A 13,095-nucleotide genomic window follows, 5' to 3' on the forward strand; every position below is an offset into this window, starting at 1 on the left:
TGGATGGCAAAAAAAAAATGCATCACATATAGCTCCTGGGCTATATGGATGCATTTAACCCCTGCCAGAATACATAGAAAAACGGGAGATAAGGCCGCCGATAAGGGGGCGGAGCCTATCTCCTCAGCACACTGGCGCCATTTTCCCTCACAGCTCCGTTGGAGGGAAGCTCCCTGGCTCTCCCCTGCAGTCACTACACTACAGAATGGGTTAAAAAAGAGAGGGGGGCACTAATTAGGCGCAGTATTAACTATACAGCAGCTATAAGGGGAAAAACACTTATATAAGGTTATCCCTGTATATATATAGCGCTCTGGTGTGTGCTGGCAAACTCTCCCTCTGTCTCCCCAAAGGGCTAGTGGGGTCCTGTCCTCTATCAGAGCATTCCCTGTGTGTGTGCTGTATGTCGGTACTTTTGTGTCGACATGTATGAGAAGAAAAATGATGTGGAGACGGAGCAGATTGCCTGTAATAGTGATGTCACCCCCTAGGGGGTCGACACCTGAGTGGATGAACTGTTAGAAGAAATTACGTGACAGTGTCAGCTCTGTATAAAAGACAGTGGTTGACATGAGACAGCCGGCTACTCAGCTTGTGCCTGTCCAGACGTCTCATAGGCCGTCAGGGGCTCTAAAGCGCCCGTTACCTCAGATGGCAGATATAGACGCCGACACGGATACTGACTCCAGTGTCGACGGTGAAGAGACAAATGTGACTTCCAGTAGGGCCACACGTTACATGATTGAGGCAATGAAAAATGTTTTACACATTTCTGATAATCCGAGTACCACCAAAAAGGGGTATTATGTTCGGTGAGGAAAAACTACCTGTAGTTTTCCTGAATCTGAGAAATTAAATGAGGTGTGTGATGATGCGTGGGTTTCCCCCGATAACAACTGATAATTTCTAAAATGTTATTGGCATTATATCCTTTCCCGCCAGAGGTTAGGGTGCGTTAGGAAACACCCCCTAGGGTGGATAAAGCGCTCACACGCTTGTAAGGGCTCTACCCTCTCCTGAGATGGCCGCCCTTAAGGATCCTGCTGATAGAAAGCAGGAGGGTATCCTAAAATGTATTTACACACATACTGGTGTTATACTGCGACCAGCAATCGCCTCAGCCTGGATGTGCAGTGCTGGGTTGGCGTGGTCGGATTCCCTGACTGAAAATATTGATACCCTAGATAGGGACAGTATATTTTTGCCTATAGAGCATTTAAAAGATGCATTTCTATATATGCGTGATGCACAGCGGAATATTTGCCGACTGGCATCAAGTCTAAGTGCGTTGTCCATTTCTACCAGTAGAGGGTTATGGACACGTCAGTGGTCAGGTGATGCGTATTCCAAACGGCATTTGGAAGTATTGCCTTATTAAGGGGAGGAGTTATTTGGGGTCGGTCTTTCAGACCTGGTGGCCACGGCAACAGCTGGGAAATCCACGTTTGTACCCCCGGTCGCCTCTCAACATGAGAAGACGCCGTATTATCAGGCGCAGTCTTTTCGTGGACAAGCGGGCAAAAGGTTCCTCTTTTCTGCCCCGTGACAGAGGGAGAGGAAAAAGGCTGCAGAAATCAGCCAGTTCCCAGGAACAGAAACCCTCTCCCGCCTCTGCCAAGCCCTCAGTATACGCTGGGGCTTTACAAGCAGAATCAGGCACGGTGGGGGGCCAGTCTCAATGAATTTCAGCGCGCAGTGGGCTCACTCGCAAGTAGACCCCTGGATCCTTCAGGTGATATCTCAGGGGTACAAATTAGAATTCGAGACGTCTCCCCCTCGCCGTTTCCTAAAGTCGGCTTTACCGATGTCTCCTTCTGACAGGGAGACAGTTTTGGAAGCCATTCACAAGCTGTATTCCCAGCAGGTGATAATCAAGATACCCCTCCTGCAACAGGGAACGGGGTATTATTCCACACTGTTGTGGTACCGAAGCCGGACGGCTCGGTGAGACCGATTCTAAATCTAAAATCTTTGAACACTTACATACAGAGGTTCAAATTCAAGATTGAGTCACTCAGAGCAGTGATTGCGAACCTGGAAGAAGGGGACTACATGATGTCTCGGGACATCAAGGATGCTTACCTTCATGTCAAAATTTACCCTTCTCACCAAGGGTACCTCAGGTTTATGGTACAGAACTGTCACTATCAGTTCAGACGCTGCCGTATGGATGGTCCACGGCACCCCGGGTCTTTACCAAGGTAATGGCCGAAATGATGATATTCCTTCGAAGGAAGGGAATTTTAGTTATCCCTTACTTGGACAATTCCCTGATAAGGGTAAGATCCAGGGAACAGTTGGAGGTCGGTGTAGCACTATCTCAGGTAGGGTTGCGGCAGCACGATTGGATTCTCAATATTCCAAAATCGCAGCTGGTTCCGACGACTTGTCTTCTGTTCCTAGGGATGATCCTGGACACAGTCCAGAAAAAGGTGTTTCTCCCGGAGGAGAAAGCCAGGGAGTTATCCGAGCTAGTCAGGAACCTCCTAAAACCGAGCCAAGTCTCAATGCATCAATGCACAAGGGTTCTGGGTAAAATGGTGGCTTCCTACGAAGCAATCCCATTCGGCAGATTCCACGCAAGAACTTTCCAGTGGGACCTGCTGGACAAATGGTCTGGGTCGCATCTACAGATGCATCAGCGGATAACCCTGTCACCAAGGACAAGGGTGTCCCTCCTGTGGTGGTTGCAGAGTGCTCATCTTCTAGAGGGCCGCAGATTCGGCATTCAGGACTGGGTCCTGGTGACCACGGATGCCAGCCTGCGAGGCTGGGGAGCAGTCACACAGGGAAGGAATATCCAGGGCTTATGGTCAAGCCTGGAGACATCACTTCACATAAATATCCTGAAGCTAAGGGACATTTACAATGCTCTAAGCTTAGCAAGACCTCTGCTTCAAGGTCAGCCGGTGTTGATCCAGTCGGACAACATCACGGCAGTCACCCACGTAAACAGACAGGGTGGCACAAGAAGCAGGAGGGCAATGGCAGAAGCTGCAAGGATTCTTCGCTGGGCGGAAAATCACGTGATAGCACTGTCGGCAGTATTCATTCCGGGAGTGGACAACTGGGAAGCAGACTTCCTCAGCACGACCTCCACCCGGGAGAGTGGGGACTTCACCCAGAAGTCTTCCACATGATTATAAACCGTTGGGAAAAACTCGACAGGTATTGCGCCAGGTCCAGGGACCCTCAGGCAATAGCTGTAGACGCTCTGGTAACACCGTGGGTGTACCAGTCAGGGTATGTGTTCCCTCCTCTGCCTCTCATACCCAAGGTACTGAGATTGATAAGATGGAGAGGAGTAAGCACTATATTCGTGGCTCCGGATTGGCCAAGAAGGACTTGGTAACCGGAACTTCAAGAGATGCTCACGGAGGATCCGTGGCCTCTACCTCTAAGAAGGGACCTGCTCCAGCAAGGACCCTGTCTGTTCCAAGACTTACCGCGGCTGCGTTTGACGGCATGGCGATTGAACGCCGGATCCTGAAGGAAAAAAGGCATTCCGGATGATGTCATCCCTATCCTGATCAAAGCCAGGAAGGATGTAACCGCAAAAACATTATCACCGCAATTGGCGAAAATATGTTGCGTGGTGCGAGGCCAGTAAGGCCCGACGGAGGAAATTCAACTGGGTCGATTCCTACATTTCCTGCAAACAGGAGTGTCTATGGGCCTGAAATTGGGGTCCATTAAGGTTCAAATTTCGGCCCTGTCAATTTTCTTCCAAAAAGAACTAGCTTCAGTCCCTGAAGTTCAGACGTTTGTAAAAGGGGTACTGCATCTACAGCCTCCTTTTGTGCCTCCAGTGGCACTTTGGGATCTCAATGTAGTTTTGGGTTCCAAAAGTCACATTGGTTTGAACCACTTAAATCTGTGGAGTTAAAATATCTCACATGGAAAGTGGTCATGCTGTTGGCCCTGGCCTGGGCCAGGCGCGTGTCAGAATTGGCGGCTTTATCCTGTAAAAGCCCTTATCCGATTTTCCATTCGGACAGGGCGGAATTGAGGACTCGTCCTCAGTTTCTCCCTAAGGTGGTTTCAGCGTTTCACCTGAACCAACCTATTTGTGGTGCCTGCGGCTACTAGGGACTTGGAGGACTCCAAGTTGCTAGACGTTGTCAGGGCCCTGAAAATATATGTTTCCAGGACGGCTGGAGTCAGGAAATCTGACTCGCTGTTTATCCTGTATGCACCCAACAAGCTGGGTGCTCCTGCTTCTAAGCAGACTATTGCTCGTTGGATTTGTAGTACAATTCAGCTTGCACATTCTGTGGCAGGCCTGCCACAGCCAAAAATCTGTAAATGCCCACTCCACAAGGAAGGTGGGCTCATCTTGGGCGGCTGCCCGAGGGGTCTCGGCTTTACAACTTTGCCGAGCAGCTACTTGGTCAGGAGCAAATACGTTTGTAAAATTCTACAAAATTGATATCCTGGCTGAGGAGGACCTGGAGTTCTCTCATTTGGTGCTGCAGAGTCATCCGCACTCTCCCGCCCGTTTGGGAGCTTTGGTATAATCCCCATGGTCCTTACGGAGTCCCCAGCATCCACTTAGGACGTTAGAGAAAATTAGAATTTACTTACCGATAATTCTATTTCTCATAGTCCGTAGTGGATGCTGGGCGCCCATCCCAAGTGCGGATTGTCTGCAATACTGGTACATAGTTATTGTTACCAAAAAATCGGGTTATTGCTGTAGTGAGCCATCTTTTCTAGAGGCTCCTCTGTTATCATGCTGTTAACTGGGTTCAGATCACAAGTTGTACGGTGTGATTGGTGTGGCTGGTATGAGTCTTACCCGGGATTCAAAATCCTTCCTTATTGTGTACGCTCGTCCGGGCACAGTATCCTAACTGAGGCTTGGAGGAGGGTCATGGGGGGAGGAGCCAGTGCACACCAGATAGTCCTAAAGCTTTCTTTAGATGTGCCCAGTCTCCTGCGGAGCCGCTATTCCCCATGGTCCTTACGGAGTCCCCAGCATCCACTACGGACTATGAGAAATAGAATTATCGGTAAGTAAATTCTTATATATATATATATATATATATATATACATACATACATACATACATATACACACACACACACACACACACACACACACACACACAGAGTAAAAACCACAGCACTCACCGCACCAGAAGCGGGGCACAGCTATGCACTTACCACTCACAGGGTGGGGTGCATGTAACACTGCACTCTCCACCACAGAAGCGGGGTACACAGCTGTACTTACCACTCACAGGGCGGGGTGCATGTAGCCCATGACCACATCGCTCTAATAAATACAAACAGAGAACCCAGCACTCACCAAAGTAAACTCACTTATCCTCAACAATTCAATAAATAAATGATGGGGGTTTAGTTGGTGGATTGGCTAATGCACGGAAGCCTGTATACCGATTCAAGGTACCCCACCTTCATACAGGTCCTACACTATCACAGAGTCTTAAAACCCGACTACCACACTGCTGCATCATCTGCCTGCTAGATGTAATGTGTACCTGCCACAGACTTTATGGCTTTTAAAGGCACACTAGTCACCTATTGCACTGGCTCAAAGATGATTGCTAAAAAACAGCTGAGACAGGTTCAGGATAATAAAGTCCACACAGGGGTGCATGAGAAAGCTAGTGGCCACGGTTAATAAGAGCTAACCATAGATTAACCCCTTCATATACACACAGAGTAAAAACCACAGCACTCACCGCACCAGAAGCGGGGCACACTATGAAGGGGTTAATCTTCTAGCAGGCAGATGATGCAGCAGTGTGGTAGTCAGGTTTTAAGACTCTGTGATAGTGTAGGACCTGTATGAAGGTGGGGTACCTTGAATCGGTATACAGGCTTCCGTGCATTGGCCAATCCACCAACTAAACCCCCATCATTTATTTATTGAATTGTTGAGGATAAGTGAGTTTACTTTGGTGAGTGCTGGGTTCTCTGTTTGTATTTATTAGAGCGATGTGGTCATGGGCTACATGCACCCCGCCCTGTGAGTGGTAAGTACAGCTGTGTACCCCGCTTCTGTGGTGGAGAGTGCAGTGTTACATGCACCCCACCCTGTGAGTGGTAAGTGCATAGCTGTGCCCCGCTTCTGGTGCGGTGAGTGCTGTGGTTTTTACTCTGTGTGTATATGAAGGGGTTAATCTATGGTTAGCTCTTATTAACCGTGGCCACTAGCTTTCTCATGCACCCCTGTGTGGACTTTATTATCCTGAACCTGTCTCAGCTGTTTTTTAGCAATCATCTTTGAGCCAGTGCAATAGGTGACTAGTGTGCCTTTAAAAGCCATAAAGTCTGTGGCAGGTACACATTACATCTAGCAGGCAGATGATGCAGCAGTGTGGTAGTCAGGTTTTAAGACTCTGTGATAGTGTAGGACCTGTATGAAGGTGGGGTACCTTGAATCGGTATACAGGCTTCCGTGCATTGGCCAATCCACCAACTAAACTCCCATCATTTATTTATTGAATTGCTGAGGATAAGTGAGTTTACTTTGGTGAGTGCTGGGTTCTCGGTTTGTGTATATATATATATATATATATATATATATATATATATATATATACACACACACACACACACACACACACACACACACATACATATATATATATATACATACACACTGCTCATAAAAATTAAGGGAACACTTAAACAACACAATGTAACTCCAAGTCAATCACACTTCTGTGAAATCAAACTGTCCACTTAGGAAGCAACACTGATTGACAATCAATTTCACATGCTGTTGTGCAAATGGAATAGACAACAGGTGGGAATTATAGGCAATTAGCAAGACACCCCCAATAAAGGAGTTGATCTGCAGGTGGTGACCACAGACCATTTCTCAGCTCCTATGCTTTCTGGCTGATGTTTTGGTCACTTTTGAAAGCTGGCGGTGCTTTCACTTTAGTGGTAGCATGAGACAGAGTCTACAACCCACACAAGTGGCTCAGGTAGTGCAGCTCATCCAGGATGGCACATCAATGCGAGCTGTGGCAAGGAGGTTTGCTGTGTCTGTCAGCGTAGTGTCCAGTGCATGGAGGCGCTACCAGGAGACGTGCAGGAGGCCGTAGGAGGGCAACAACCCAGCAGCAGGACCGCTACCTCCGCCTTTGTGCAAGGAGGAACAGGAGAAGCACTGCCAGAGCCCTGCAAAATGACCTCCAGCATGCCACAAATGTGCATGTGTCTACTCAAACGATCAGAAACAGACTCCATGAGGGTGGTATGAGGGCCCGACGTCCACAGGTGGGGGTTGTGCTTACAGCCCAACACCGTGCAGGACGTTTGGCATTTGCCAGAGAACACCAAGATTAGCAAATTCGCCACTGGCGCCCTGTGCTCTTCACAGATGAAAGCAGGTTCTCACTGAGCACATGTGACAGAGTCTGGAGATGCCAAGGAGAACGTTCTGCTGCCTGCAACATCCTCCAGCATGACCGGTTTGGCAGTGGGTCAGTAATGGTGTGGGGTGGCATTTCTTTGGGGGGCCGCACAGCCCTCCATGTGCTCGCCAGAGGTAGCCTGACTGCCATTAGGTACAGAGATGAGATCCTCAGACCCCTTGTGAGACCATATGCTGGTGCGGTTGGCCCTGGGTTCCTCCTAATGCAAGACAATGCTAGACCTCATGTGGCTGGAGTGTGTCAGCAGTTCCTGCAAGACAAAGGCATTGATGCTATGGACTGGCCCACCCGTTCCCCAGACCTGAATCCAATTGAGCACATCTGGGACATCATGTCTCGCTCCATCCACCAACGCCACGTTGCACCACAGACTGTCCAGGAGTTGGCGGATGCTTTAGTCCAGGTCTGGGAGGAGATCCCTCAGGAGACCATCCGCCACCTCATCAGGAGCATGCCCATGCGTAGTAGGGAGGTCATACAGGCACGTGGAGGCCACACACACTACTGAACCTCATTTTGACTTGTTTTAAGGACATTACATCAAAGTTGGATCAGCCTGTAGTGTGTTTTTCCACTTTAATTTTGAGGGTGACTCCAAATCCAGACCTCCATGGGTTAATAAATTTGATTTCCATTGATAATTTTTGTGTGATTTTGTTGTCAGCACATTCAATTATGTAAAGAACAAAGTATTTAATAAGAATATTTCATTCATTCAGATCTAGGATGTGTTATTTTAGTGTTCCCTTTATTTTTTTGAGGTGTGTGTGTGTGTGTGTGTGTGTGTGTGTGTGTGTGTGTGTATATATATATATATATATATATATATATATATACACACACACACACACACACACACACATACATACATACACAGGTTTTTACCCATATATATTTTATTCCATGTATCCATTGAATATATTATAACAATACAATTTTTTTTATTTTATTTTTTGCCATCTACAAGTTCACCCATGTCCTAGGTGCCACACACTGCAAGCGAACACTGGACATGAGAATTCCAGATGTTTCAGTCTGCAGAGAGGAAATGTAAGGTTATAATTTGGAGAGGAGTTGGCTACAATTGCGCCTGAAACCGCTGGCACAATGTTGATCCATTTAAAAAGCAGCAACTGTGACCGTATCCAAAGTAGCATTTATCGTAAGAGCTGTGACAGGCCAGCAACAGTAGCTCATGTGCCTGGTTTAAGCCAGAGATAGGCCACATACACTTCCAAACCATTTAACTCACATTTTTAACCAGTTTATTTGCAATAACTACATTCACTATAATACATAAAAATGCTCTTATAAAAGAAATTTTCTGTCTCATGTATGAAAAAAAAAAAGTTTGCTTAAACACATAGGCATAGTATATTGTTCAGTGAGAAATAAATCACCAATCAGCATCAAGGGAGGAGTCATATACAGCCAATCGAAATTGGTTGGCTAGCATTGAAGACCATCATGCTTATTCACTATTTGCACCTGTCCCTGAGCACCATATTGCACATAAGAATGTCCCAGAAGTACGCAAGGCTTTGTCCTGCATGCATTCACAACTGTGTAAACACAATAACTGTACTCGGCCTACGTTAACATGCCCCCATTTGCTTGTCCAGACACAAGCAGACCTATATGGGAGGACCACATACGGATTATTTATTTATTTATTTTAAATCTGTCTTGCAGAGCAAAATCACAGGACACAGACTGCACCATCTGACAAAGCGCTCACTCAGCTTTAACCCTTTAATGTGATTGATGGGAAGAACTGTTCTATTGATTACATTTTTCACTTTGTGCAAACAGGTGCACATCCACTGTATGTGATATCGGTTTTCACATGAGGATGCAAAAGTAGATACATTAATGCGTCTAGTGTCAGCAAAATCACAACACAGATAATTATGTTCCGTATCCTATAAATTCATGTGTTTCCCTGGAAGGATTGGTACATTTAAATAAAAATAACCTGTACTTTGTGCAGTTACATAAATACCAGCTTTTTGTGAACAGCTGTATGATCATCATCCCAAATCACATGAAAATATCATGAAAATATGTGGAAAAGAGCTTCATAGGTGGAACATACTTTTGTGATCCGTACAATTCCCAGGCCTTTGCAATACCCTGGGATATCCCAAGCGATGGGTTGTTCGACAAAAGGTTACAAGCTTCCTCCGATTTCTCAAGTGCTCTCAGAACATGTCTAAAACAAAAACAAAACAAATCCCCCATAAAATATTAGGACAGATGAGATTACATTCCATGATGTAAAGGCCCATATACACGGCCGATTTGGGGAGAGATGTGTGCTGAGCGGTTCGCTCAGCACACATCTCTCCCGCCGCTCAGCACAGCGCGATGTGTGCTGAGTGTGCAGGGGCAGACGGGGGAGCCGCTCATTTCACCCAGCGGGTGAAGTGAGCGACCTGCTAGATTGGCCTGCATGCAGGCCAATCTTGCACCAGCGATAGCGATGCGCGGGGCTGCGCATCGCTATCACTGTGAGGGGTACACACGGAGTGATCACTGCTAGTCAGATTGCTTAGATTTTAAGCAGCGATCGCTCCGTGAGTACCCCCCTTAAAGGTCTTATGCCAAACCAAATAGTGTCTATTTATCAGCCAGACACAGTGAGACACTGGCAACACTCTGGGGTATTAAGTGGAGCCTGTGTATTGTAAAATGAACCTGCAAAAAGCTCAGGCAATCACTCTAGTAAAAAGGGGAAATCGGGGAAGGGGAAGTACTGTACATCTTCTGCACCAGTGAGTAGTCTTTAATTGTTTAAATGGCCCTAATTACTCATACAGGCATCAATTGTCTGGTTATACAAGTGTGGGTGCTGCCCTAGACAATATGTATATTGGAGTAATAAGAGAAAAAGAGAAAGTTGTCTTTTTTGCTGGCGCACTGGAGAAATTGTTAAAAATATACTTTTTATAACAAAATATTAAAATGGTCTGATTTGTGAAATAAAACCCTCTATGCATCGTCCTTGGCAAAGTATAGTGCTATATATCTACTGATGTGAATATACTGAATGTATACAATCAAATATTTTTTGCATAGAAGCCATGTTTCAATCATTATAACAATAATAGAAAATAAATATCACAGTAATATAATACCAATAAAAAAATTAAAAAAACATCTAGGAGGTACAATACTCCCCTACATTGTACTATAAAATAATTCAAGACATACATAGGAAAATGAAATATATTATATATACAGATGTTAAATGAATATAAAATAAGAACACAGTGAGACACAGATTATCACTTTATTTCACTTCACTTGTATGTTTTTTCACAAATCAGACAATTTTAATATTTTATAATTAAAAACTACATTTTAAACAATTTCTCCAGTGCGCCAGTAAAAAAAGACAACTCTCTCTTTTTCTCTTATTACTCCTCCTCACTCTATAAATCAACATTTTCCCACTCCTTTAATATTACATACTTAGCTTTATTTCACTCTCCTCCTTAATCAGTCATTGGAGGCCCCATTTACTCCTTATAACCCAGTCACACCTCTATTCTTACCGATGCACTGCAGGAGTGGAGCTCGAGAGTCCTCCAAAACTAGCAGCAATCGTGTTAATCTCAATCTGTTTTAGGGCTGCTGTTCCATCGCCTCTACAGTCAAACATGTAGTCCGAGCGATTAATGCCTAAAAACACAGACTAAACACAAAAACAGTTTCTGGTTAGGTTATGCATATAGATAATAACAGCATAGAAATAGCCATTTTCTAACAGGCTTTTATTCTCAAAAATAATGTACCTGTGCCAAACCTTCATCCAGCACGTGCCTATAGACTTTAAAAAGCTGCGATATAAATTCATCCACTTTCATAGCGCTGGAATATAAAGTCAGGTGCATTAATACAGGCAACTAGCTAAGCCACTTAATGCTCCGTTAGTGTTTGGAAGCATAATGAGTTGTGTGTGTGTTTTCTCACAGGAAATGCATGCAGATAAAACACGCTGTGCAAAACAGACACTACTATAACACTAGCAACAGCACTAGTGGGTACAGTGACACCAGAAATAATAGTTTCTATTAGCATACGTGCTTACATGGATTTTATGGTTACCAGCATTACCAACACTGAAAAAAATGCTGGTCATTAACACCAGTGGGTACGAGGCCTAAAACGGAATGAATCAACCAATAAGCTCCTACAAAACGACCAGCAGCGACAGACCCTCCCATCCAGAGACTCTGGGTCTAATGATACAACAGGCTAGAGAAACACAGGTTGCTAGTCTTAGACTGGAACACACAGGTAATCTGCCCATCTAGACAATGGCTAATAAATAATCTATATTCATAACTCTGGGTATGCAGTGCTGCATTCCTACCTTGAAAGTGTTTGTTCCAGAAATGAGGGGTTCTGGCTGATCCGATCTACCAGAAGATTGAAATCTTCCTGCACAGACTTGGCTTGGTCAAAGAGTGCTCTTGGCACTGGGGAGGGGAGCAGAGTGAAGGGTGCGAAATTCACCACCTGGCAAAGAAACATCACATGAGGGCATACACCTGAAGACTCACCAGCCAAAAAGGATGTCAAACTAACAAATACCAAATGTGGAGTTTGCTGCTACAATACTGCTAAACTGCCCAAGTCATTATAAAAGCAGAATAGAGATAAACATTCATAAAGATACTATATGTTGCTGTCATACTTATTTATAAACGTACTGTACAGACAACAACAATAATGCAATATACACATGAAGCACAAACATATGGTGCAATACTATGTATGTTTATAGTGTTCCCATGAATATCAAACCCATTGCTTACATCAGAGGAATTTGGGGTTTCCTTTGTTCTCATAATAACTCCATGTAAGAGGGCTGCGTCAATAGCGATGGGCACTATTTCCTCAAGGAGCTGTGTATTATTGTAGATGTCCTCCCATAAAGCAGACATCTTAGAACTGTGGAGACAGTTGAATTAAAGAAAGAAAAAAAAAAAAGTTGTATGTAAATACTGTATACTGAAACGATAACAGACTAGACTTAGACTAGAAAGGTCATTCATTCTTCTGGGACCAATGTATCATATGGAGTGTACATTATACACACATTACTAGTCTCTATGGAGTTGCATTATCATTTAAAGCACCTGGGTCCTCTAGCAATCTGTAGCGTATCAACTGTCATGGAATGACAAAGACCAGCATCCTAACCTGGAGACCCACAAATTGCCTAATTTTAAAATGTGGTCCTCAAGGCACCCCAATGGTCCATGTTTTATCTATATCCATGGCTCAGCACAGATGGTTAAATCAAATTGACTGAGGTGCTAATTAAGTCACATATAGCCAAGCATGGATAAACTTAAAACCTGGACTGTTGGGGTGCCTTGAGGACCACGTTTGGAGAACCTATGGACTAAAGACATACACAGGATTAGTTTATCTGCATCCACAATGTTGCAAAGAGGTCCAACTTAGACAGTACAATGGTCCATCAGGATAAAAGCTGAGTGGTGCAATGATAAAGTCCACTTTATAGTGCATGTAAGCCCAAGGTAAGTAGTCCTGTGTAGGTCTTTAGTCAATAGTCAATTTGTCCGAATAAAGGTTTCCTTTTATGATATACTGCACTATGGAGATAACCTGTATTCACAAGTGATCATTCTGCGATTGGGGGTGC

General features: G+C 44.8%; 1 protein-coding gene across 3 annotated transcripts in view; it reads right to left on the reverse strand.

Moving 5' to 3' along the window:
- Positions 1-13,095, reverse strand: part of GSS (glutathione synthetase) — a 103,391-nt gene that overhangs the window by 42,487 nt on the left and 47,809 nt on the right. For all 3 annotated transcript variants that reach the window (XM_063960141.1, XM_063960139.1, XM_063960140.1), the window contains exons 2-6: positions 12,239-12,374; positions 11,794-11,939; positions 11,213-11,288; positions 10,973-11,112; positions 9,511-9,627 (exon numbers count right to left, since the gene is read on the reverse strand). In XM_063960141.1, the coding sequence (XP_063816211.1) occupies positions 9,511-9,627; positions 10,973-11,112; positions 11,213-11,288; positions 11,794-11,939; positions 12,239-12,367 (608 nt within the window). In that variant the 5' untranslated portion in view covers positions 12,368-12,374. The remainder of the gene's footprint in view (positions 1-9,510; positions 9,628-10,972; positions 11,113-11,212; positions 11,289-11,793; positions 11,940-12,238; positions 12,375-13,095) is intronic.

The sequence above is a fragment of the Pseudophryne corroboree genome, chromosome 3 (assembly GCF_028390025.1).
Source record: "Pseudophryne corroboree isolate aPseCor3 chromosome 3, aPseCor3.hap2, whole genome shotgun sequence".
NCBI classification, from domain to species: domain Eukaryota; kingdom Metazoa; phylum Chordata; class Amphibia; order Anura; family Myobatrachidae; genus Pseudophryne; species Pseudophryne corroboree.